Below are 27,244 nucleotides of genomic sequence, written 5' to 3'. Positions count from 1 at the left end.
CTCAGACGGCAGTGCATGCCAACCTGACTGACCTGAACTGAAAGAAAATAGTCCACCAGAGCGAAACCATATGAAGCCCAGTGTTCCAGTCATGTGTTATTGCATCTCTGTTTTTACTCACAACCTTTATTAGCGGACAGGAAACAAAAACAGATCATAAAATAAATGTCCTTTGCATAATCGTGTCGAACACTCGGACTCAATCCAGCGGTTTATTGAAGAACAGCATAGCGATCGCCTCCCTTCGGTTAAAAGTACATTTCCTTCTCTAACAGTCTCTGCGTTCTGGTACATCAGTGTGCGATGTCGTAATAATAGTCCCGTAGTCTCGGTTCCACGACGGCGAACGGAGGCCTCTCCTCCACCCTGGAAGACACGGGAGACGAGACGTGAGTCAAAACCCCGCCGCCGTTTGCAGCGTGCGATTGGGAGGGACACTGACTTGTATGTCCAGCAGGTCGCCATGAGCTGGAACATCTCCGAGGGGCAGTTGAGCGGCGACTCCATGCGCAGCCCGCTCTCGATCATCTGCATGACGTCGTTGCCCTTCATCCCCTGCGGACGGCGATGGGCGTCAGAGCGTAATTACAGAATCCTAGACTTTTTGCAATGATTTTGACACTTTTTGACACACAGAAATGTGGTTCCTGCCCCTGAATGCCCCCCTATAGAAGAGAGTATCCGGCAATTTTTGCAACTAAATCAGAGTTATAAGATTTGTTTTTTTGGGGGGGGGGTTCTTGTCAAAATCTGGAACTGCACAGTTTTGAGTCGTCGGACTGAAGAAGCCCGTCGGACGAGAGGCGGAACATCTTCAAGGGAGGACAATCAAGTCCAGATAGACAAGAATTAACCTGCATGACTGAGGACATTTTACATTTTTGGATGGTTTGTCGAGTTTTACTTTTTTAGTCGTGCCGGAAATCCAAGAAACTCCCATTAGTAGAAGACCAATACCTGGGGATATGTAGTTTACAGGAGATACGTAGTTTTATGCAACATGACCGCAAAAGGAACACGGGGAAGTACTACGTCCTCTCGGCCAGCAGTCGGCGGCATCGAGCCGCGGGTGGAAGAGGCGAGGCTTCCGGAGATCCATCCTACCTTGTATGGCTTCTGGCCGTAGGAGTAAGCCTCCCACATGAGCACCCCGAAGCTCCACACGTCGCTTTTGGAGGAGAATTTGAAGTAGTTTATGCACTCGGGAGCATACCACTTCACCGGCCACTTCCCGTGACCCTTGGCCTGGAGAGACACGGCGAACAACGATTGCCTTTTCTAGAAATACGTGTCTAAAAAAGCTGAACGTTGTGTCGTCGAGACACGAGTCCTTCCTCTAGGCACCTTGTAGTAGTTCTGGTCCTCAGCTACCGCTTTGGAGAGGCCGAAGTCGCTGATCTTGGCGTAGTGCTGCGTGACCAGCAGCACGTTCCGCGCCGCCAGGTCTCGATGTACGAAGTTGTGCTCCTCCAGATACTTCATCCCCATGGACACCTGGTGCACCAGCTCCGTGATGTTTTTGATGGTGGTTTGTCTGCGGAGGATGCGAAAGTCGGTGGAAGGGTAAAACCCGGGATAGAAAAACAAGAGGGAGAGAAGAGAGACTCCCGTTCGCCTCCAAAAAGACCAGTGCAAAACCCAACGCCCCCCCAAAATATCAGGAATTTGTTGGATGTTCTGGAGATGGAGCAGGACTGAGACGGTTCGAACATGGACAGAGGATTGAGAGTGAAGACTTGGGTAGAAGGATGCCGGGGTTGGAACCGGTTGGAGGGGATGGAAGAGAAGGAGGACATGGGAGAGAAGAGGAAGCAGACGTTAGATGGAGGCAGACGATCGGTTGTGGAGCGAGCAAGCCAAAGAAGATTCCTGAAAGAGCTCCAAATCCAGCAAACAAGCCAAGACCTCTGGAAAGTATAAGTACTTTCAGCTCATTTTGAATTCCCAGTAGTAAACGTTTCGGGGTCGACGTTTTCGGGGAGGACGTCCCGACAGACACCCGTACCTGTTCCTCTGCAGGAACTTGTTGAGAGGCCCCAGCTCGGCCAGCTCCATCACCAGCATGAGGCTCTCTGCCTCGCAGATGCCGATCATCCGCACGATGTAGGGATTGTCCAGCTGCTGCATGACGTTGGCCTCTCGCAGCATCTCCTCGCGCACCGACGGATTGTTGTCGTCGTTCTTCAGGATCTTGACCGCGACCGGCTTCTTCGTCCTAAGATCGAGCGAGGATGACGGTGAAGGCGATGAAAGAAACTCTATATCTGTTTTAAATGTAATCGGGTACTTTTTCATCTTGTAGACGCCTTTCATCACGGTGCCAAAGTTCCCGGAGCCCAGTTCGCCTTCCTCCAACACAAGATGGCTCGGGTCCACCTTGGCGCTCCTGAGCTCGTCGGGGTCGGCGTAGGGACTCTCGTACACCCCCGTGTCCATCGGCATGGCCTCATCTGGAGGGATGAGGGCCCTGTCTTCGAACGCCACGCCCGCGTGGTGAGTTTGTGTTAGTTTGTTTACCCGAGAACTCTTTGGATACTTTCAGAAAATAAAAAGACTCGCTTTGTTTTGGACGAATAGCATCGGATTGGGCAATTCAACGAGACAGTATTTACGCCATCTGATGAATGGGGAATCGAAAACTGAAATGAAATACAGAACCCCCGGTGTCCAACCAACCGTGACTTTTTAAAAAATTTTAGTGTACTATATTAATCCCTTGCGGGAAATTCCTTGTCTGCGTTTAACCCATCGTGGATGTAACATGACTAGTTGGCTGCCATCAAGTGGCGGTAAGGGAGCGGTCAGGGGTTTAGTGTCTTGCTCTTCGACACTTCGATACCAAACCGGGGATGTTCAGTTCCGCTCGACTCCCCGACGCCACTCCCAGGTTAAACTAAAACGAGCCAAAGAGGCCGGGTCAAATCGGCGGTGCCGAAAACATACCATTGCCGGCGTCTTGATTTTTCGCCACTTTGAATTCATAGTTGTTGATATTTTCTGCTACGTTGTGCCGACTCTGTCAGAGAGAAAGGGTGCGGTCAGAGCACAGGAAGACGCGCTTCATTTATTCATATTTTCAGCATCTTTAGACGACAACATGATTCTGCTCTTATGCGGCGGGTTGCCTTTTCTTGCATGGAAACTGTATTACAGCAATAGCACTGGGGAAGACACTTATCTTTGAATTAAGGTATGGGAGAGCGTCTCTCAAATAACAAATCCCAGTGAGTTTATGGAAAACATTGTCAGTCACTATCACTGTAATACTTGTGTATCCATGAACTGGGTGAAGGAATGATTGTCCTCTCGGTGGGCGGTTTAGAGGAAGAGAAATGTGCAGGGGTTAACGTTAATCGCTCACATGCGTTCAAAGAAGGGGTGTAGAACGGAATTTGAAAAAAATTGATCGTCCAAAAGCTAGCCTGGACCACGCGGCAATGGCGCTGAAATAATCTCTTATCAAATTTGAGACATCCCACACTCCTGCTTTGAAAGTGTCAACATACAAGAAGCATGTCCATATCCAAGAACCCTGGTCATGTGTCAAGTTGTAGGATACGGCCTTTCGTGAAAAAAAGAGGTTGTCAAATGAGGTGCGAAGATGGTGCAGGAAGTATACATTGAGTTTCAGGGGCTGCCTCCCTCGTACGCTGAGCAGATATCAAAATGTGCAAATCCAGGTTTCACCTCCAAGCCTCCCTTCTTTTGTTTGCAAATCAGGACGGGCTTATGAATAATAATGATAAATACATTTACAGAGCACTTTCAGTCGAAGTGGCTCACAAGTGAGAAGGGTTAGGGAGGAGCCTCCTGATCCTATCGCGAGGGACTCAATGGGGTTAGAAGCACCCGATGGACATGTTTTTGTAATGTGGGATGAAAGGGGAGAGCTCGGAGGAAACCCACACAGACACAAGGAGAGCATGGAGACTCCACAAGGAAAGGCTACCTGTCGGAATCCGACCAGGAACCTTCTCGCTCTGAGGCAAAAGTGCTAAACAATGCGCCACCGAACTTTTGGGACTCGCAGAAGACTAGAACCCTGCACCTCTAGACATGAATGGCTACCGAGTCAATGGTGCAATGTCATTGACTATCTTTATAGGTGAGGAGCAACACCTTAGAGTCTGCTCTGGGCCCAAACTGGAAGCCAGTGGAGAGAGGCCAGCACTGGAGTCATGATCAGTTTGCAGACATCGGACGCTGCTCTTGGGCAACCTGGATAAAAGGATGTTACAATAATCGAGCCGCCATGTCACGAACGCGTGAAATAAGATCTCTGCATCCCGATGTTCAAACACAACAACCCGCCACTTGATCTACAGCTGGACTTCAACCATGTTTTGCACCTTTAAGACACTCAACATTCATCACTGCCCATCAACAGCCCATTCATCAACTCAAGTATCTCTAAATATGGCGAAGACTGTGTTGGATTACTTTGAACACGCCATTGATTTTAGACAAAGTGGCTTAAAAATTGACGCAATCTGTTGAACCGCATCTAAAGGTCATGTAGCTTAGCTCATTGGTCGGTGTATCCCAAACCTGGGCCTCCTATTGACTTCATCATCCCCGCTCTGACCACAATCATACCATCCTCGGACCCGCTCGGAAACAGGACGCTTCTCAGCTTCCGAGGAAAGTTGTACTCACAGAGAAAAACATCGACCAAAATCATAGTCTATCAAAACTTCAGGATGTCAAATAGCAGATTTGGCCCTGGAGTATGAAGACTCAGGTCTGAGTTGTGTCCTGCTCCCGAGTCCATCCAAAAAGACGGGCACTGGATAGCTCTGTGTCAGGATGTGTGGATGTACCGACAAGTCAGCCATGCTCGGGTTAGCAGCCATGCTAACAGATGAGTTAGAGCACTAGTTGTGGTTATCGAGCAACGATCGGCCTGCTTGATATGGAAAACACAAGAAAACCGCTGAGCCCATCGTATATCAGCCACATCCATCGCTGTGATATGGGACAGATGTAAAAACCACATGTCCAGATGTTTGCTAAGCCTCCCAAAATAGCTGCTGAACTGATGCTTAGTATTGTTTGAACACATATTTGGATAACTTTAAACACTAAAACTTAGCAAACAGCTGTTTCAGCTGCCAGCCTCTGTGACTATTCTTTGCATGTGACTTGTTAAAAACAGAAAATATATTCAGTGAGTTACCGACGCCAGTACAACGTTTGTTGTGCACTCGCACTCGGAGGCAGCTTCTGACCGATGACGCGGCTTTTCGACCCTATCGGCCGCACGTCTGGAAATAATCTCGCGCGTGAGCAGTCTGCGTGCGTGTGGTCGGAGGAATGGTAGGCTTGAAAATGATGAGGCAAGGGACCGAGAGTGCAAGGAGAGACCAGAGGTGGCTTAGTAAGAGGAAACCCAAACCAAGGGGAGATCACACACTACTGTTACCAGCAGTAGCTACGAGGAGTCAGACTGTGTGTTAGTGCACCTTTGTTCGGCCAGGTATGGTAACAGGTTTGATTTTGGAGAGAATCCCAGATGCCGCAGTTAGCTAGAAACCAAAATGTTAGAGAGGGGTTATCATTGGTCGACCTGGTCACGTGACAGTTATGCATGTTATCATTACAAAAAGAGCAGAATAAGCTCTGAACAACAGGCTCTTCATGCGTTGACTGCAGGAAGTAGGAAGACAATTGGGCATTCAGTTTGTTTTCTAGTCCACTCAAATCAGACTGTAAGTACAAATATAGTCCAACCTTCTAGTGTGTATGAACACACACAGACATACACTGCTCAAAAAAATAAAGGGAGCACTTAAAAAACACATCCTAGATTTAAATGAATGAAATATTCTTATGAAATACTTTGCTCTTTATGCAGTTGAATGTGCTGACAACAAAATCACACAAAAATGATCAACGGAAATCAATTGTATCAACCCATGGAGGTCTGGATTAGGAATCGCACTCAAAATTAAAGTGTAAAAACAAACTCCAGGCTGATCCAACTTTGATGTAATGTCCTTAAAACAAGTCAAAATGAATCTGTGTTGCTTCCTGAGTGGACACTATGATTTCACAGAAGTGTGATTGACTTGGAGTTACATTGTGTTGTTCAAGTGTTCCCTTTATTTTTTTGAGCAGTATATATATATATATATATATATATTGTATACACATACAATTCAAAATTCCTCTCTGCTACATGTCCATCCCAATTTATTAGAGTGAACGATTATTTTTTCAGCTCACAGCGACCGACCGCTGTTACGATTAGTCTTTGTAGAAACGATTTCTCTGACAGGCGCTTCCGTCCTTGTAAATTACCAACGGCACAAAAAAAAATATTTGACGGGATGAACTTACTAAAACGGAGCTGAAACCAGGGATCTCCGGCTGGGGCAGTGCCCGGGCTGACAGCCGTGTGACTGGTGGAGACAAGAGTCCGCTGGCGTCATCTCGATACATTTCTATTTGCACTGTTAGATATCGACAGAATAGACAAATTACGCTTTCCTTGCGTGTGTTCTTACCTATTTCTCCGGCCGGACGCGGACAGGATTCGGTCAGTACTCGCAGCAGGCCGTCCGGTTTGTACGAGTAGTGCTCCACCAGCTGAGGCGCAGACAAACGTTAGACACGATACGACAACATCGGCGACGGTTTGAAAGTACATTTGGAAGAAAAAAAAAAAGGACGCCAACCTGCCACAGGGTGTCGAACTTCTTGCCTTCTGGAATGGAGAGCTTCCCGACTCTGTCCTTGTTGATAAGATAATGAATAACCTGTCCTTCGTGCAGCAAACAAAGAGCGTAGGATCCATCCCCGTCCTTCTGACGGATTCTGCGGCGACGACAACAAACACATATTTCTTTTAGATGGACTATAGAACGTGTCTTTGGATGGTTCTCATTCATCCAGGTCATGGTGAATCCTTGTTGAAATCTTCTTGTCCAGGCAACTGGACTTATTCGGAAACTCCCCGCGAGAGGGAACGTCTTCAAGTGAAGAAATTCAAGTACAGTTGTCACGACAAGAATAAAATATCTTTCGCTTGATTGGGGCCATCACCGTGAACGCAATAAAATGTTCATACAGTGATATAACGCGGTTTACTTTTCCCGGTTTCGCTACTTCACGGATTAGCATCGTGCATTGTGTTCTGCAATCTGATTGGCTAAAAAGTCACTCCGCTTCTTCTCTACCTGTGCGTCAATAACGTTGCAGTTTAATATGTACACGTACGTAAAGCAGCTTGCCGAATTTACATGACGTACGTGCAAATTCTCTTGCAATTGCGAGTTTCTCTAAAACCCCTAATGTTGACAAAACGCTCTGGAGCGACAAAAGCACCTGCGGAAGATGCTATCTATGGCAGATAAAGTTAAACTTCTGGACATGCTAAGGGAAGGTAAAAGCTATGCGGCTGTAGGTCGGCGTTACGGAATTAATGAATCTTCCGTTCATTCCATAAAGAAGGAAGAGAAAAAACATAAGGACGGCAGCAGCAATGTATAATAGAGTATTTAATTGTATAATAATTGAAAAAAAAATAAAGGTTTCTACTTCACGGATTTTGCCTATCACGGTATCTTTTTGGAACGTCACGCCCACAAAAAAACAAGGGTACACTGTATACTGTTTTTTTGGGGGGGGGCTTTTAGTTCTAAAGATGTCGGCTTGAGAGATGACTTGAATTTCTTCGCAAGAAGACTTTGACAGGGAATAAAGAAGTGTAAAATCGTGGGACTGCGCCTGTGATACTAGGATTTCTCTCACAATCTAGATATGGAAGGTGCAAGGAATTGAAAAAAAAAACCTGCTGGTCACAAATAACCAAACCAGTTGGACCCTGGCAGTGGACCACCATGGACGCTGGTCACCATCTGCCCTCTCTCTTACATCCTAGCATCTCTTTACTGTTATTGTATAATAATTTAGTAAGAGTCCAAGAGCTGTTTTAGTGACCATTTGTGTTACTTTATGCATGTGTACGAATAAAAAAATCCAAAGTCGAACAAATGTTTGCATCTGTTGTATCTGTATTTGTGACCGATTGGAGGGGTTGCTTGCCTGTGCTCTCTCTCAGGAGCCTTAAATAAAGGAAGCCATGGCAAAAGATATATATACTGCTCAAAAAAATAAAGGGAACACTTGAACAACACAATGTAACTCCAAGTCAATCACACTTGTGTGAAATCATAGTGTCCACTCAGGAAGCAACACAGATTCATTTGGACTTGTTTTAAGGACATTACATCAAAGTTGGATCAGCCTGGAGTTTGTTTTTACACTTTAATTTTGAGTGTGATTCCTAATCCAGACCTCCATGGGTTGATACATTTGATTTCCATTGATCATTTTTGTGTGATTTTGTTGTCAGCACATTCAACTGTGTAAAGAGCAAAGTATTTCATAAGAATATTTCATTCATTTAGATCTAGGATGTGTTTTTTAAGTGTTCCCTTTATTTTTTTGCACAGTGTATACATTTATAAATATAGCACCTTTCATAATGTGTGAACTTTTTGCAGTTCCAAGAGCCTTTTCAGGAACAAGGGCGTTTCTGTGTATTTGGACAACAGAGGAACTAGAGACATTGAACCTTTGTCCAGAGAACCCAGATTTTTTTCTCCAATCCTGTTTCCTCCCACAGTCCGATAAAATACAGCAGGTTAATTGGAAAAATTGGGAAAAATTGCCCCAAATGAGTAAATGCGCGAATGGTAGTCTGTTTGTATGTGTGGCTCTGCGATTGACTGGCAACCAATCCAGGATGTACCCCGCTTTTCGCCCCTCTAGCATCCCCTGTGACCCCGAGTGCAGGATAATCGCCAGACAACGGATGGATGGACGTTGTACATTCAGTATAATGCCAGTCAAGGGCATCCTAATCTATTCTATTCTTCGGCTCTTACTCCGAGGAAGGTCTTTTTAGCGTTCTTTTCATCGTAACTCATGGGACGAAGGTGCTTGGTGATTGGTAGAACTCATAAGCTACTCCCATTACCAGATGCTTCTTGCAATGTACCATTTATAACAACTATTATGGTCACTGAACAGCTGTTTTGGTGCGACAAAATGAACAGAGCTAGTGGCAAACGGACTCACTAAGAGGTAAGAGCACTTTACAATACCTCCAGTGGTGACCCAATGGAGTGATACAACTAATGTTCACTTTTCCTTATTTCTTAATTTGATATTGCAGATGGCCGCAAGAACAGCGTATGCCAGAATCTGCCGAAGCTGAAACGCACTCCCGATGTTTATATCGCTCCCATCATGGCTCCTGCTTTCTGCCGAGGACAATCATGTGAGGATTCGGAAAAAATGACTTCTCATAACAAATGTCAGCTGTGATTTCTTAGTAAACATATGATGGAAGGAAAGAAGAACCAAGACTGACTTCACAGAAATTTCCCTTCTGAGTAAAATTGCTAAGCAAGTGAATATTTCACCACATCATCCTCACCCATCACGAGTATTGTCCAACCCCGGACTGTTTACAGTAGAACCTCGGCCGACGAATTTCATTCGTTCTTCGACGGTTTGTCCGCAAACGGAATCAATGCTTCCCATTGAAATCAATGTAAATCTTATTGTTCTGCACCAAAAACCATACCGCACTCTTCTGAAACTATTTTATTAGTTGCAAAACTACAGAAAGGAATGGAAGATAACGTTATTTTTTGCCGGTTTCTGGTGTTCTTTCTCTTCTTGCCACCACTTTTAATCGCAGTTTCCTTCACAAAATCAGCAAAAGTACAGCCGTCTCGCATATGAGACCCTTTGCTAGCACGTTCTCCAGCAAGATGTCTGTCATTCATCCAAACTAACAATAATTTTGCTTCGTTAATGTAGTCGCCCCTTTAGCCACATCAGCCGTTTTTAGCGCATCTTTGTTCTTCAGGATCGTACAGATGGTTGACGCCTTGTCGTAGTGCTTGGCGAGATCTGTAACACGAACGCCGCTCTCACGTTTAGCTATTATTTTCCTTTTCAGATCGAATACGAAACTTCTTCTCAACACCACTATCACTAGCACTTTTTACCTTTTTGGGAGCCATGATGAGGGCTAACTTACTGAAAAAAGCACAAGAAGCATTATATACCGTACAGGACCGTCTCACAAAATTAGAATATTGTGATAAAGTTCTTTATCTTCTGTACGGCAATTACAAAAACAAAAATGTCATACATTATGGATTCATTACAAATCAACTGAAATATTGCAAGCCTGTTATTATTTTAATATTGCTGATTATGGCTTACATCTTAAGAAAACTCATAAATCCTTTCTCAAAATATTAGAATATCATGAAAAAATAATTTTCTTTTTTTTTTAATTGCATTACAGAAGATAAAGAACTTTATCACAATATTCTAATTTTCTGAGACAGTCCTGTAGATGAACGATGTAAACAATGCGGAGTAGCACGCACGACTGCCGCTACGCCCAACGTGGAAATCCCGTGGTTTTTTTTTTTTCCTGTTTGTGCGTTTGTACACCGAGGCTTGATTCAAAATTCAATCAAAAACTGTTCGTAGGCCAATTTGTTCATAATTAGGGCCGTTCGTTAGCCGGGTTTCTACCGTACACTTGGATGCACAACAGATATAGGCATGTCAGGTGGTGTTTGACCCTAAAACAGGGTGTGCAAGGCTGCTTCTTTTACTTTTTTAGTTCGGTCACAGGACAACCGGGTGTTTCGGCACAAATGGTCAACAGGGTTGCAAGAAATGACCTAAATTAACCGTGAGAAATTTGAAAAGGGTAAGCCTCCGGGGACTTATTATCCTCCGGTGCTGCCTTATTCCACAGCTGCTCCCTTCGGCACCTGGAGGGCCCGAAAGTACAAAGCTGATGGTCAACAAATTCAGAAGTTACAATTGAAAAGTGTGCTTGTATTGGTCATTTTTTGAATAATTTTTTTTAACGTTGAGTTGAGTGTTTATGATTCTCACAAACAGGAGCATACAAGTCAGGGGAAAATGATCTTTCATTTAGTTGCATATTAATTCAGCACACAAGGAGTTGCGCTTCTTGTGCACACATAGATTTTTTTCTGAGGAAGTCAAAACCTCATTTTTCATTTCTTAAATATTTGATGAAATTAAGTTGAACTTTATCGTCCCTGTGAGGGGCAATTTATTTTACGGCTCGCTGGGAAAAGCAAAGAAAAAGGGAGCTGACGGCCCAATGGCAGCAGCCTGTGATCGACTTCTATTGTACGGTACACCATTACAGTACTACTTACTGACTTTTACACTAAACTTTTACTTCATACCTCGTAGTTTGTTTACTGTTTCGTGTCACAGTGCACTTTACTGTTGATTTTGCACTATATAATTGTTTTGTTAATTTCACATCACCGTGGGATCGTGAGAAACTTTTTCTCGATTTCTCTGTATGTGCACCACTTGACTTCACTACGAGAAATTTGACGATGAAACTGACTTTGACTAAGAGCATTGCAGTGGTTCATTTTCTATTCTTCTTACCCTGCCGTGGAGACAAACAACCATTCATACAGCCGTTCACTCCCTCATTCTGGCCAATTTAAGGTCTCGGATTCGAACCCGGGACCTTCTTGCTGTGAGATGGAGGCGCAAACCACATGTGTCATTGTTTACTGCTAACACACCAATCTTATTGAGTGCATTTGTGCCATTCAGACACATTTTGTCACAAGTTAACTCCAATGTGATGACTCATTTCCACAAATGTTCACTTTTTCCTTAGGTGAATTTAAGAACACATTGTGGGAACATGTTTCATCCTGAAATGGGGTTAAAATATATACCTTATTATCAATGGTTATCGTAATGCATAGGACAGCTTCGGGTTAAACCTTTGCGTTGAACTTTAGAACTGTCTAATTTTGGGCAGTGTTTCTTAAATACCTGATGTTGAAATTCAGATCTTACAGTCTGAATTTGTTCTCAGTTCAACCCCTGAGAAGGGAGATCTCGCCCTCGCTGTTGCTCTTCCTCTTTTTTTGGCCATTTCAGGAAGTCCTTTGCAAACTGTCACAGCGGAAACCACTCAATGTGTGTGTGTGTGTCTGTGTGGGTGTGTGTGTGTGAGCGCATATAAATGTGCCCTTGTGTAAATGGGTGCGTGCATGTCTGTTACTTGAGCTGAGACGGCCCTCTCAACTGTAACTCTTCTGCTAAAAAAAAAAACTACAACTTTTGTCAGAAGAAGGATCCCTGAGCAAAAAAAAACCCAACAGGGACTCTTCATTGATCGAAAAATAGGTGTGGTGGTTATGCATGTTTGTATATATATATATATATATATATATATATATATATATATATATATATATATGTATGTTAAGTGTCTTATCACAATTATTACAAGAATTTATATTACTTACAAACAGTAGTATGCATGTATCTATGCACAGAAAATTCTCTCATATATATACTGTATTTGTGTGAGTGTGTGTGTGTGTGTGCGCGTGTGTGCATGTGTACGTATGTATATACACACTGTTTTTGCGCAAGGTATATACTGTATATATTGTGTTCATACTGTACAAACATAAATACATACATATACTGTGTGTAAACTATATATACATATACATACATACATAAAATACACATAAATACATACGCACACACACATATATTTATGTGTTATTGTGTACATCTGTATGCATATATGTATTATTATATGTGTATTATATGTGTGTGTGTATGTGTATGCACACTGTTTTTGTGCAAGGTATATACTGTATATATTGTGTTCATACTGTACAAACATAAATACATACATATACTGTGTAAACTATATATACATATACATACATACATACATAAAATACACATAAATACATACTCACACACACATAGTTATGTGTTATTGTGTACATATGTATGTATATATGTATGATTATATACATATAATATACATTATATTATGTTTATGTGTATGTATGTATCGTAAGCCGTAGACCCACATTCAATATCTGAATTTATATATAATATATTTGACGACAGATGTAATGGCGTTGTCATGCCGTTGTGGTTTTGGGGTCTCTGACAGCAGAGGGGCTGCAGAGGCAGAGGTGGGGGGGCTTTTTAAGCCGAACAGCTCTGGATAATCTCCGCAGTGCTTCGGCAGGAAACCGTCAAAGCACATACCGATGAGAATTATTTCGATCAGAAGCTGTCTCGTGGTGGAAATCGCAGTTTGTTTTTTTTCCGGGTTGTCGGGTCCACTGAGCTCCGATGAGACTCCTTGTCTATCTGCTGTCATACATGTAGTGAATCCCTGCGTGAGCAGCGGGTGGTCGGTCTGCTAGAGCTTGATTTAAATTGTTTCACAGATTAGTAAAATACTCACAGGAATTTCCCGTTCAGGCGGGAGCCGCTCTGAAGTCTGGATTCGGAGTCCTCCCTTGCAATGACTCCGTGGAACCAGGGCATCGTCTCGTGCGCATGGGTGGCAATGAGCTTCTCCAGCTGCGGCCTTTGGCTGATGATGGCCTGTTCCAGAGCTGCACCCTGTGGACACACACACACACAAACAGGTGGATGGTTTAAGCCAGGGGCGGGCAAACTACGGCCCGCGGGCCGCATCCGGCCCGTCGGTCCTTTTAATCCGGCCCGCCGAAGATTGGTACAGAATTCATACTTGATGTGAATGATTGGATCAATGAATGTGGGAGCTCAAACAGGAGATTATTTCATTTTGGGAGCTACTTGAGAACATTTTAGAATTTTCCTGAGCTGAATCACGCAGATTGGCTTTGGGATTTAGCCTTTACTGTGGACATACTGGCACACATTAATAAGAATAAGAATAAGAACAACTTTATTTATCCCGAAGGAAATTGTAGTGCCGGAGTTTCAAGTAAAACATAACAATAATAGGTAATAGTAGGAAGGAGGGAGAATGAGAAATACAAATAAAAATATAAAGTGTCAAAGTCAAGGCTATAAAGTGTTTTAAGGTCTTAAAAAGTACGAAGATTTGAATATTCCCTTCTGAGCTGGACATGAAGCTACAAAGGAAAAACTGATTTGTGCATGAAATGCAAGCAAACGTCAGAGACTTCAAAACCAAGCTGGTTGTATGTTCAAAACAAAGTTTCGGACGAGTCTGGTGTGTACGGTTAACGAATGCGTTTTTTACATTTTTTTTATATGTATGTGCTGACCCGGCCCGTCTGTCAAATTTTAAAAGTCAACGCGGCCCCTGAGCCAAAACGTTTGCCCACCCCTGGTTTAAGCTAAGAATGGATGGATGGTATGCGCCAGCTGGCCTCAGAGTCATCTGGCCAATGTCCGTCATGGCCTACAAGTTGTCACCCTAGTCTACGTTAGCATATGCAAGATACTCGCAACCGTATGGAGTCAGGAAAGCATTTGTTTTGCATTTTGGTTTTCATCTCGGTGTCGAGGGAAGAGCGCTGACAGTCATACCCAACCCTCGCAGTTCAGAATGATTAAGTATTTACATGTGCACAGCTGTCAGACTCACCTGTAGGTTCCAAGTCTGCTTCACGTACTCCCGGATCATTTTCTCCTTGAGGTCCTCAAAAGGCCCAACCTTGGGCTGCATGTTCTTTGGCCTGTTGCAGGGCTTTTTCAGCAGACACACGAGACCGTCCATCTCCTGGGAGTGGTAGTCGATCACATTCACAGGGCTGCCGTGGCTCTTCCCGCCGGCGATCGCGTATGTTTCATTGGCTTGTCTTTCGATGGTGTAGTGGTAACAGTGGCCGGTACTCAAGACGGAGAGCGCGAAGCCTCCAAGGTAGTTCCGGCTTTGCCGCAGCAAATAGGAACCATTTTCTATACCTGCCTGCTGCAGGTATCCCTCCGCTTCCTCTCGTGTAATGTTGCCGTAGAAGAACGGCAAACTGTTCACTCGGTCAGCCATGTTGACCTGTGGGTGGACTGCTTCCTTCAGGAGGTCCTTTCACAAGGTATAGCCACTAGGATGATGGTGACCTTTGAAGATGAGAAACAGGAGAATCCCCACAAGTTGTAAAGACTTTAATGACTATTATACAATGACAAAAAAGGTTTACATGATACGTACAAAACTACAGTTTCATGTTTTGGGTGCTGGGAGAAGACTAGTGGCAAGGCCATACTTCCAATGAACTGCGATAGCATCCTTCAAGTAGCTCTTCCGTTGGAAACCACAAGGAAAGCGCAAACCTGGACGTCCAATAACAACGTCACGGCGTAGGATTGTTACTCCAGAGCTGAAGGAGGCGGGTTATTCACGGCCACGGGTTGGAATGATGGCAGATGACCAGAAAAGAGTTGTCACTCGTACAATCACCCAAAACTACAAGTCATTGTCCGTGGAGGTTCTCGGTCATCCGGGTCATCCAGGTGAATTCTTGTCAAAATCTTCTTGTTGTAGCATCTGGACTTTAGTTCTAACTCCCCACTGGCCATTAGAACTGAGGAAGCCTCTTGAATGAGGGTTGAAACACCTTCAAGTGAAAAAATTCAAGTCCAGTTCCCACGACAAGAAGATTTTGACAAGAATATAAATCATTGTCGTTCACTCGATTGCGTCCATCATGGTGAACACAATAAAATGTCCATGTACTGTCGTCTTTTTGGGTTGTAGTTCTAAATATGTCACCGCAGTCAACTAGAGACATGCCTTTTTTTCTTAATTCACAGGTTTTGGTCTTTTAGTTGTTGAGGAGGCTAGGGCGTCTGTTAAGACATGAGACGGATTGGAAGGATTACCTATCTCATCTTTGGGTTTCAATCAACCTGCCTGTGTCGGTAAAAAGCTATGCTTTGGTTTTCCAGAGAAAAAACAATATCAGAGGGTTCACCTGAAGCCTATTGATAGATATATATGACAAAAATAATACTATATTTGTCTTCAATCCGCAGGTGTGCCGGTGATGTGAAGTGAAAATGTTAGGACTCTTTGGAGTGGGGAAGTGCGACGTTTGCAGAGGGTCGGCAGACACATGCACCTGTTACGGGACACGAACTGCATCGGCGTCCTCCAAAAACGAACAAATTCTCGCGTTTTCTTCATCCAACTGCAGCCGCCGGCTTCGATCCTGCCTTTCTGATCTCCCTCGTCTGCACCAGGTGGGAAACACAGCCACCAAATTTAAGCTTACTTGCCAGAAAACCTGAGCCTGAAGCCTACAAATTTAGCTCCCGTTTCCTTTCACGTCTCTAGGAGCTCTGAACTATTCGGGAAAATGCCTCCGCAGCTCTCCCTCTGCTGTGGGAGTTTAAAAAAAACAGCATTTTTCAACACAACCTTGTTAATTCTTGGCAGGGAAAAATGAGAAAAAAAGAAAAATTAGAAGGCCGGATGGATGAAGAAGTAAAAATGAATAAATGAATTAATTCATAATGGATGATAATTAATTAATTAATTAATTGGGTAAATAAATAATTTTAAAAAATTGATGGATAGGTCAAATAAAATTATTTATATTACTCAAATAGCTTCAAGAATCCTACACATGACGACGCAAATAACAAGCTTTTAACCCAGAAAATATTTTTCAAAAATAAGCAGTCTAATACGACAGATGTTACCACAGGAGTTACTAAACACAGCAGCCTTTACAAACTCTACAAAGTCTACAGGTGTGATTTGGTTCTTGACAACTCAGGAAAACCTGTGCCACTGTGACCAAACGGTATTTCCGTTTTATACGTATCTTGAGTCTGATTTTTATTCCACCGAACCATTCGGAGTCAGACAGGCAGACGGACGTAATCATGTGACAGCCAATAATATTTATTTGCTATTGAAATAGTATGCTATGATCGTTTGTTGCTAAAGTCGTGGAACGGCCTCGTCACGCATTTTTCACTGTCATTAAGCAAAGCAGGTGTGTTGTGCGGAAAAGCAATCTGCAAGCTGACGTTGACCTCCGACCGCTCGCCTTCACTCATCAGTACTTCGGTAAAATTCACGCTTAAACCATACATTTTAAATTCTGCTGATACATTTGAAAGTCTGTGCTTTTAAAAAAAAAAAAAGAAAACACGCACCGAGCCCTTATCCATTTCAATGTGCACCTATGATAATGACAATATCGAAACCTGATGACTACAGGGATCGGTGGCATTTAGCCACCCGATGCTGCAGTCTTTTATTCCTATATCTTTTGATTTTCACCAAATGACATTCAATACGATATTATAACCTAAAATTCCACGGCTGGAGCCGATATGTTGCGGCAGCGAGTGGCTGTCGGTCTGAGCCCACCTGTGCTGATTGTTTCTGCAAAACGGGCTCGACATGTCGCCGGCTTCGACTCCCAAAGGTTATTAAATTACATTTAATTACATTATAAATGCGAGAAGCCACCGGTTAGAAATCTAGCGGGTGATACGCTTAAAAAGAAATGTTTTGTCTCCCTCCACAATGTGCTATTTTTTTTATTAAAAAGAAAAATACAGCTAAGAAACAACCCGGAAAAATACTACAACTACAGGATAGTGTAAGAATCTCTTCAAAATATCAGATATTGAACACATAATTCTGATGTTATCCTCATCAGTGAACTTTATAAAGTATTTCATGTGTTTACAGGATGAATAAATCCTGCTTTATTTCATTTTCTGCTTGTTTTTTTACCAGTAATTGGACATAAATGGCGGTGGGATGTGAAAGGTTATTCCTTCAAGTCCGGTCATACGATTTAATCGGAGTTAATCCAGCAGAGAGCGTTAAAAAGAGAAAAAATGTCGCACGCAAAGCAGGTAGAACAAGGACTCACCGGGTATTGGATGAATTTGAGGAGTCTCTGGGTCTTTAGCCCCCGTCGCCGCCTGCGAACCAAGTCATCTGAAGTCCAACGGGCCTCTGGTGAACAAAACATTCGCCGTCAGATCCACATGAGCAGAGACGGTCACAGCTGAGCTGACGTGCTTTTCTTTTTTAAACTTTTTCTCTCGGCACGGTGAGGAGACGCACCGAAGCTTCCTGATTTCGCAGACTTCCTTGACAATTTCATGTTTTTTTTTTGCTTTTTTTGTTTATTTTACTTCCCCTTTTCTGATATGAACACTGACCAGAGCGCTTACCGCTGCTCGCAGGAAATGATGTGGCGAGCGCGCCGACAAAATGTAACAGCGGCATCGGGCGCCGCTGTGGCGCTATAATATCGAAATACCAAAATTCAATACGAGCGCATTAGTCGAAATACATCTGGGGAAAATGCCATAAATAATGTCAAAAAAATAATAATGCCAAATAAATAAATTGGCCCGTTTTTGATCATCACAGTTTTGCTATTTTCATTTTGTTTTTCAACAACCTGTACATGCAAGCAGTTTCATCAAGCTACTGACTTTTAGCAAATTTTATATTTTTATATATCAACTATATGTGTATATGTATATAACATTTCTTATTTATTTTTAATTAATTTATTTACTTTACTCTTTACTTTACTCATTTATTCATTTTACGCCGTAAATAAATGAATAAAAAAAAAAACATATATATGTATATATGTTTTTGTTTTTTTTTTTTAATGGAATGGGTCAAATTGTTATGATAAAAAAATGTCAGTTGATGATATACATTTTATAGCAAACCAAAATTAAAAAAAACTAGTTTTAATAACTGAATGTGATTTTGTTCGCTTCCTTGTGTTTTTCTTTTTCCTTTTTCCTCCTCCGCACTTTTCTTTTACATATGGATCGATCAATATTGCTATTTTCATATGTCTATTTACAGGTGATGCATGTTTTCACCTCAGTGGGAGCAAATACTGTGTTGCCGATACAATGCTGTGTTACACACACACATCTACATATGAATACAGCTCAGCTTGAAAAATGCAGCCTCACTGTGTGTGTGTGTGTGTTTTGGATGGGTTAGTCTACAAGAAGTCATCATGCATTATGACCAGACGTGTTCACCATGCGGGAAGTCCATGCTGGCTTTGCTCAGTTTCCCTCCTTCTGTCCTTATTTGTACTAAGGTCCTGTTTGCGGGGTTCAAATTCAGACGGAGATTCAGATGGGCGGTCGGACACGGTGTGCTGCTTCGGCGCCAACGCTTACGGTCACAAGAAGTATAAGAAAATGAACCCACCGCCGCAGTTTCCAGGTTATTTGCAAGAAAATTCAAATGTAAAGAGGTGCCCGCAAAATTCCACCATTATATTCAAAATACCTTTATACCACAACACTGAGTTGATTTGATTGTTTTTCTCAAAACCCCGTGTTATTCATGTCTATGCTCGGAAATAGATAACAAGGCAAGAGTGCTTTTCCTGTGAAAAGTCCCCATGGGACTTGGATGACATTTTTTTCCCCTGAGATCGTGACAGATAATACCGGTGTGCCCAGACAAGTGAACAAATGAATGAGTGAAGGTTTGCACGTCTCTATATCATGCGTCAATGAATGGTTGTATGTCGCTATATATACTGCTCAAAAAAATAAAGGGAACACTTGAACAACACAATGTAACTCCAAGTCAATCACACTTGTGTGAAATCATAGTGTCCACTCAGGAAGCAACACAGATTCATTTTGACTTGTTTTAAGGACATTATATCAAAGTTGGATCAGCCTGGAGTTTGTTTTTACACTTTAATTTTGAGTGTGATTCCTAATCCAGACCTCCATGGTTGATACAATTGATTTCCATTGATCATTTTTTGTTATTTTGTTGTCAGCACATTCAGCTGTGTAAAGAGCAAAGTATTTCATAAGAACATTTCATTCATTTAGATCTAGGATGTGTTTTCTAAGTGTTCCCTTTATTTTTTTGAGCAGTGTATATATAACATGTAAATGACTGAGTGAATGGTTTTAGGTCTCTATAGGATATGTGAATGAGTGAGTGAATAGCTGTATGTCTCTGTACGTTGTGTGAATGAGGGGGTGAATGCTTGTATGTTTCTGTATATATATATATATATTCATGTAAATGACCGAGTGAATGATTTTGTCTATATGATTTTGTGAATGAGAGGGTGAATGGTTGAATGCCTTTCTCCATTTGACATGTGAATGGGAGAATAAATTGCGGTTCGTCTCGGTATAATTTGTGAATGAGAGAGTGAATGCGTTTGTCACTATATATATATATATATACACACATATATATAAACATGTAAATGACTGAGTGAATGGTTTTGGGTCTCTATATGATATGCAAGTGAGTGAGTGAATGTTTTTATGTCGCTGTATATATAACATGTAAATGACTGAGTAAATGCTTGTATTTCTCAATATTGTGTGTGAATGGTAGTATGTTTTTATAGCGTGAATGAGTGAGTGATGGTTGTATGACGTTTGAATGGTTGTTCGCCTCCTCCTCCACCTGACGTGTGAATGGGTGAGTGAATTCTGGTTTGTCGTGACGAGAAGTGATTAACCAATCAGTGACTACCTGGTGAACACGCACCAAATACCCACAAATACGGGTTCATGTGTTACCATGTCAGGCTCTGCATCTACACACTGTCCTCCTCTACTTTATATGTTTGAATGAAAGCATTGTTTCACAAATATGGACAGCATTCGTTGTTTCCAGTAGTTATTTCTAACTATCGCACGATGTGTTGCTGTTTAATCCTGCGTACGTTTTCAAGTTCGCTACGACATAAAACACGGGGACGAACCTTTCACTGTCAGTTTCTAAGTGGTCAGCCTGGCAACAGCACAAGACGAAGCCGCAAAGCGTTCAGCTCCAGGTGAGATTGTGCAACGGCGTGACATTTCAAGCTACTTGGGTCACACTGAGGTTTTTGGCACCTCTCACCTCATAGCGTTTTTTTTTTTTCTTTCTTTTTGAAGTGCGTATGGGTGGGATGCACAGATGCATGGAAAATGTCACATACGTGTCGTCCTGACACTCAGAAGTCTCTGCACTGTAGCTGTGTCAAAACACACACATCTTCTCCCGCAAAAGGAACTGAGATGTCTTCACTTCCTCAAGCTGTGCCAACCTCTTTAGAAACACGGCCTCCAGAGGTCGGAAGGAGATTTTTGTGTTCCGTTTACAGATGCGCTACTGAAACACGGTGGTTTAAGTCACCCTATGAGTTCCATCGCATGCAAAACCCAGCAAGGCTCTTTATCCTGATGGCTGGTTTCATTGATAAACTTCGCAAGATATTGAAAAAAAGCGATCGGAATTGATGTAGAATAACACTCTTCTCCGACTTTCAGCATTTCCCTTTAGGGGTCGCCACGTCCATAAATCTTCCATGTAGAAAATTACTGAAGGATGATATTCTGCCATATTCTCTCACTGAAAAAACTAAGATTGATTCATTTTCTGCACAGCTTATCCCGTAGACAGAGGCGAGGTTTCACCTGGCCCGCAAACAAACAACCTGCTGCCGATCGCTGCGCCACCAAACCCCAACTGGACGATGCAACTGGAGGTATGTTGGTTTGACTGTTTCCAACAGACCAAAACAATCTAAGAAAAACTGAATATGAGACCCTCCAAAAGGATCTACAGGGCGCACGAGAAAAGTGTTTATGCAAAGGCCATGTCCCATGTCAAGAATCAAGATGTAACATTCACACACGTGGCAAAAGTCCCTTTTTTTCCATTACAACATTCTGGGAGTCTCGTAATTCTGAAGGACTCAAGTTGAGTCACAAACTTGAAATGGCACGATAAAAAGGAGGTTAGAGTCAAGTTTTGAATCCTCTGGTCAATAGATGCTGAGTTGTTGTTTTTTTATAGTAATCCACATATATAAATGTCATTTATACTGCTTAAAAAAATAAAGGGAACACTTAACAAGACAATGTAACTCCAAGTCGATTATACTTGTGTGAAATCAAACTGTCCACTTAGGAAGCGACACTGATTCACTTTGACCCGTTTTAAGGACATTACATCCAAGTTGGATCAACCTGTTGTGTGTTTTTCCACTTTCATTTTGAGCGGGACTCCAAAATCCAGACCCCCATGAGTTATTAAATTTGATTTCCATTGATCATGGTTGTGGGATTTAGTTGTAAGCACATTAAACTATGTAAAGAACAAATCTCATTCATTCAGATCAACGATGTGTTATTTTAGTGTTCCCTTCATTTTTTTTGAGCAGTGTAAGTAAGTGGCACAGGAAGAAGCCTAATTTGATGTCAAGGGGGCCGGACCGCTAAAATCATTATCTAGAAGTAACACTAAGTCCAAATTTTTCCTTTTTTTTAGTGTAATGAGGTAAACAGGTAAATGATAAAAATCTTTATGTGTCATGAACTGTTCCTCTAAAAAATACATGACGAATTAATATTGAAAATGAATATTAAAAAAGAATTGACATTACAACCTAAAAATATTGTTGAGTTAAAAGAAAAAATTTGCCACTAGAACTTATTAGAAAATTGATTGGTAGCATGTACAGGACTGTCTCAGAAAATTTGAATATTGTGATACATTTCTTTATCTTCTGTAATGCAATTAAAAAAAAACAAAAATTACCTTTTCATGATATTCTAATATTTTGAGATAGGATTTTTGAGTTTTCTTAAGATGTAAGCCATAATCAGCAATATTAAAATAATAAAAGGCTTGCAATATTTCAGTTGATTTGTAATGAATCCAGAATGTATGACATTTTTGTTTTGTTTTTAAAAAAACAAAAATGACATTTTCATGATATTCTAATATTTTGTGATAGGATTTTTGAGTTTTCTTAAGATGTAAGCCATAATCAGCAATATTAAAATATTAAAAGCCTTGCAATATTTCAGTTGATTTGTAATGAATCCAGAATGTATGACATTTTGTTTTTGTAATTGCATTACAGAAGATAAAGAACTTTATCACAATATTCTCATTTTCTGAGACAGTCCTGTATAAGAGGAGGTATAAAGTTTACAAGGCTAATGGTAGCTATTCTGGTTATTAAATCAATCTTATTGTTTGCTATCGTTTTTGTGGTTTTTATAGAAATAAGAGAAAAAAAAGATCATTTTAACAATGTCACTAGATGTTTTTTAATCAAAAAAATCACTTTGTTTTCAAATTTTGAAGTGAAAAATACATTGCAAAGTTACTTTTTCATTTTTTCCTTGCCCGTTTTTCTTTTTTAAACCCACTGCATAAAACCCTTAGATGCATGTGAGAAAAAACACACGGGCCGCACTAACACAAAGATTTGTTTCAGGCAGGGGGCCACAAAATATTGTTCGCCGGGCTGTGAGTCTGAGACCCCTGATACAGATGATGTCTCAGTACGATGTGTGAATAAATGGTTGAATGTCTCTATATGTGAACCCCACTTCTCGCCTAATGACTGCTGGGATAGGGTCTGTCCACCGATATTTTGTTTATATAGATGTATGTATGATATATGATGTATTTAAATTTTTTTTTTTTCTTAAAAAAGGGTTAAATACAGAGGACTTCCCTGCAAGGGATTAATAAAGTATAAAATAGATAAATCAATAAATACATTTTTTGAAAAGTTATCTGCACATGGTAGCCATGGTAGACTCTGCTAGGACAAACTTTCAAATTTAGAATTGTACATTATTTTTGGACTTGGGGCTAAGGAGGGGAAAGGCTTACTTTTAGGACCACAGTCAATCTTTTATTTCTTTTGTCAGTCCATAGCAGAACGATAAGCTGCTCCCTGAATAAAAGCACAAAGCCCTTAAGAGATCCAGACTGGCAGCTGGACCCCCAAACCCTTCATACTATTTATTTTGTATTTATATTGTTTATACTGTTACAGTCATGCCATTTTTTCACTGTCAACCGGAGACAAATTTGTTGTATGCGTGAACATACTTGATCATATTCTGATTCTAATGTGAACGACGTGACGTCGACTCTGCAAGCAGATTTGTTTCAAAAGCACATTGATATTAATCCAATTTAACCGATTCTCATACTGACCTGTTCTCCACAATGGCATGTATTTGACATTCATCTATCATTTGATTTTGAAACGGTCGCCCTTTTTAGCTGCCTGATGGCATGTTGGCCCCGGGCATCCATTGGATGGAGGGGCATTCAATCGGAGAGGGAATTAGATTGTAATTTTGAAATGTCGACAGTGACAAATCGGTTTTTGGAGGCTCCCCGCACTGCAGTGGCAGTTGTTAACCCTTTATTCCTTTAACATGGTGCATCTTTTCTCTTTTAGAGAAATACCCATCCCCCAGCGTATGCGCATGATGTACGCCGCTGTTTGTTCCTGTGCTTCCTTGAGTCATGACTAGTCTGTTCTTCAGCATTTCTAGATTAGTTCCTTTTCCTACTTGGGTCCAGAACGATAATTACACAGGACATTTCCGACGCCATGTGATTCATACTGATTACGATCACATTTACAGTCCCAAAAGGGCTGTGAAAAGATATTTTTAAAACTGAAATTAATAAAAACTTATTTGAGATCTTCAATGTCATAGGAGCAACTCACCAACCAAGCTTTAATACGCTTTGAAAAAGAATTTCTCACAGCTGCCGTTAAAAGTGTAGTGGTTCAGTTGTTTCATGACAGGAGGCATCATTTGGGGTAGACAACCTAGTGAATTCATCTGAGTTATATTAAAATTGAATAAGACGTTAATTTCATGTTTCATCTTTGTTTATACGCTACAAGAGTTTAAAAGCAAGAACAAAGAGACTTGGAAATAGTTTGTTTTTATTTCCCATAGGCTGTCAGACTCCTAAACACACTATACAACCCCACCGAGTGCTAACACTGTTCAAGAGCCACTTTACGCCCCCTCTTTAATATATAATCATTAGCATGTCCTTTCACAGTTAGTAATTATAACTTACTTAAATTATTACTGTGCCATAATTTCCTTCCTGTCTGTTCTGTTTTTTAGTACATCTCTATAAACGGTCTCCCACATTGTTGAGAGTTGTTGCATTGTATTGTGTCTGTCTGGTGTAAAAGCAGGTGTACAAACTTGCATGGTCCAAATCGATTATATTACAATGAATATCTTGAATCGTATCAACTTGTTTTCCCTTTTCATAATATTTCCCAAAATATTAGACCTTATCTTTGAGCCTTTGGAGAGGATATTCGATATCCTTGCAGGGGCCGACCGCCTCTTTGGGGTTAGCCGAAGATCACCGGGACTGACGCACTGCCTCCATTCCTCCACTGGGGGACACCAGCCCCCCACCAAGCACCACTCCGCCTCTTGTTTAACTCCTCAAGCCGCTTTTGACGTCCCTGTCACCGCGGAACGACTGACATCTGCTGGATGAATCGCAAACCGAGCTAGATATATTTTGACTTAGCACCGACGGACTTAGCAACGATGGACTTAGCATCGATGGACTTAGCATCGATGGGTGTAGCATCGATGGACTCACCGTCCGAGGTTAGAGGATAACATCCCAGGCGCGTCAACCCTCCGTCACCCCGTTGCTATTTTCTGTTTCGCAAGCGTCCACGGCATCTTTCCGGCCGGAGTTGGAAGCGGGAGTCGGGAGGGAAAAGGGGGGGGGGACATGGGCTGCTTTCAGTGGAGGGATTCCAGGATCACTGCTGGCCGCCGGGACCGCAGCGGCAGCGGCGCACTGCGCTTCCGCCCCCCTGCCGCCCCGGCTCCCAAGGACACTCCCGATTGGTCCGACGACACGAGCGCCATTCGGGCTCAGCCAATGAGAATCGCCGAAACGCCACGCTCTCCAATATTGTCTATTTTTGTTAGGGCGCGTGCCAGTGCGCGCGTGCACGGCGGTCGACTGGGCCTGCGCGTACGGGCGTGAAACTGATGATGGAAACACTGTAAAAAAAAAAAGTATCAAATATATTTTTGGATATATTTTAAATATATTTCTTCAAATGTCATTACTGTGTAATAATTTTTTATTTTTTGTTTTTTAGTAAAAACTCAGCTGTCTCACATACCGTTGTCGCATTGTCTAGTGTTGTTGTCACTTCGTATAGTGTTGTTACTGATTATCTCTGTTTCTATTCATTTGTAACATTGTAACAATCAAGATATTCTTACAATGCATATGATGCTAAAAATCTTGAATCTTGAATATATTACCTGTACTTTGAGTGCTCATTCTCTCAGGTATCCTCCCGTCCCAAAGATAACACTTCTTTTCCTTTCAGATCCCATGGCAGATTACAAAGTTTTCCTGAAAAGACAAAAAAACACCTGAAGAAGTTTAAAGATATTCTGGAGTGGTGAGGTCATGATAGGTCAAACGTTCAACCCATTTGCATTGTATTAGTCCGGTCATAACACTGTTTGCATGATCGAAAGTTATTTATATCAGGGGATAGCAAGACTGGTTCCCTAAAGATACATTTTCTTGAGATTGCATAACTATACTTTGTTCCCTTGAGATAATGGTGAGATGAATCTGAGACACAGTACCATCTGTTCCATCAAGTCACAGGACAAATTCCACTTGCATTTTACATATAAGCAATGGCTAATTTTTCTACAAATATTCTCTTCTGTGCTTTCTGGTCAAAAAGCCAAAAAAGCCATGTTTTTCTCTAAACCTCCATTTAATTTAGCTTCTGTCTAACAAAAACAAGCAATTAAAAAAATCCACTGCATATTATTATCAGTTGACACCTTAAGACAAAGAAAGCCATATTTTTTTGAGACTTTTAGAAGACCTGTGAAAGCAGACGTGTGTATGAAAGGTATGTTTGCATGCAATGCAATCGAGCAAAAGTATACGTGTAATATTTTAAAGAGATACGTGACACAATCATGAGTATTTTGACACATACGGCGAAATATTATGGCCCCCTCCTTACACTCCGCACCCTCTACTGATTATTTAATGAGGGGTGGCCATGTAGTATTTGCATAACAATAAGACTGGGAGGACGGAGCAAAATGGCTCCGCTTTGTAATGTGCTTATCTAACCCCAGACTTTATCTGGTTCTCCACTGGCCCATGCACCCTCTCCCATCTTTGTCCTAATCTGATTGAGAGACAAAGAAAATGATGCCACTGGAAATATAATCGCCTCAGTAGAGACATCATGTGATGCGATGAGGTCACCAGAAGATGGTGCTGCTGCAGGATCCAACTAAACGAGCAGAAGGGTTGAGACTTCAACAGGAGGCTCATCCAAACAACAGACTTGTGGCCTGTCTAAATTCTCCCACCAGACTGTGCACTAAAATAATCTGTTCATCACCTCACTTTTAGATGTTGTTGTCTGTGGAGTGAGGGTGCTGTAAGAAAGACATGCACTGACTGAAATATAAGTGCTGAACTGGCTGCCTAATATTTCTGTTGGGCTGAAGAGAAAAAATAAATGACCTTTTTTTCTGATAATAATGATATTAGTTTGTGGGCCAGTAA

General features: G+C 41.8%; 1 protein-coding gene across 4 annotated transcripts; it reads right to left on the bottom strand.

Annotated features, from left to right (window-relative positions):
* Positions 1 to 102: 102 nt before the first annotated feature.
* On the bottom strand, positions 103 to 25,387 carry syk (spleen tyrosine kinase). Of its 4 annotated transcripts, none has more exons than XM_086170688.1 (15): positions 25,271 to 25,387; positions 17,721 to 17,806; positions 14,471 to 14,943; positions 13,331 to 13,491; positions 6,678 to 6,816; positions 6,507 to 6,588; positions 6,340 to 6,401; positions 5,463 to 5,525; positions 2,944 to 3,016; positions 2,288 to 2,471; positions 2,006 to 2,215; positions 1,345 to 1,534; positions 1,105 to 1,245; positions 443 to 555; positions 103 to 366 (listed from the first exon to the last, which is right to left on the bottom strand). In XM_086170688.1, exons 3-15 carry the CDS (start codon positions 14,870 to 14,872, stop codon positions 294 to 296), a joined length of 1,893 nt encoding a protein of 630 aa, XP_086026814.1. In that variant the 5' UTR covers positions 14,873 to 14,943; positions 17,721 to 17,806; positions 25,271 to 25,387; the 3' UTR covers positions 103 to 293. The 4 variants fall into 4 exon arrangements, with proteins under 4 accessions (XP_086026814.1, XP_086026815.1, XP_086026812.1 ...); XM_086170689.1 differs by lacking the exon at positions 25,271 to 25,387 and adding an exon at positions 17,918 to 18,205; XM_086170686.1 differs by lacking the exon at positions 25,271 to 25,387 and having other exon boundaries at positions 17,721 to 18,205.
* Between the last annotated feature and the right edge of the window lie 1,857 nt (positions 25,388 to 27,244).

The sequence above is a fragment of the Fistularia commersonii genome, chromosome 23, assembly GCF_037954325.1.
Source record: "Fistularia commersonii isolate RoL2024-O1a breed Wild chromosome 23, RoL_Fcom_v1.0, whole genome shotgun sequence".
In the NCBI taxonomy this organism is placed as follows: Eukaryota; Metazoa; Chordata; class Actinopteri; order Syngnathiformes; family Fistulariidae; genus Fistularia; species Fistularia commersonii.
This window is presented reverse-complemented; position numbering and strand designations above follow the sequence as displayed.

Coding starts and splice junctions, on each gene's coding strand:
- syk (XM_086170688.1), bottom strand. CDS start 14,872: ATGGCTGACCGAGTGAACAGTTTGCCGTTCTTCTACGGCAACATTACA. Junction 5,526..6,339: donor CTGGTTTCAGCTCCGTTTTA/GTAAGTTCATCC, acceptor TTTGGTTTCTAG/CTAACTGCGGCATCTGGGAT. Junction 2,216..2,287: donor GGCGTCTACAAGATGAAAAA/GTACCCGATTAC, acceptor GCTCGATCTTAG/GACGAAGAAGCCGGTCGCGG.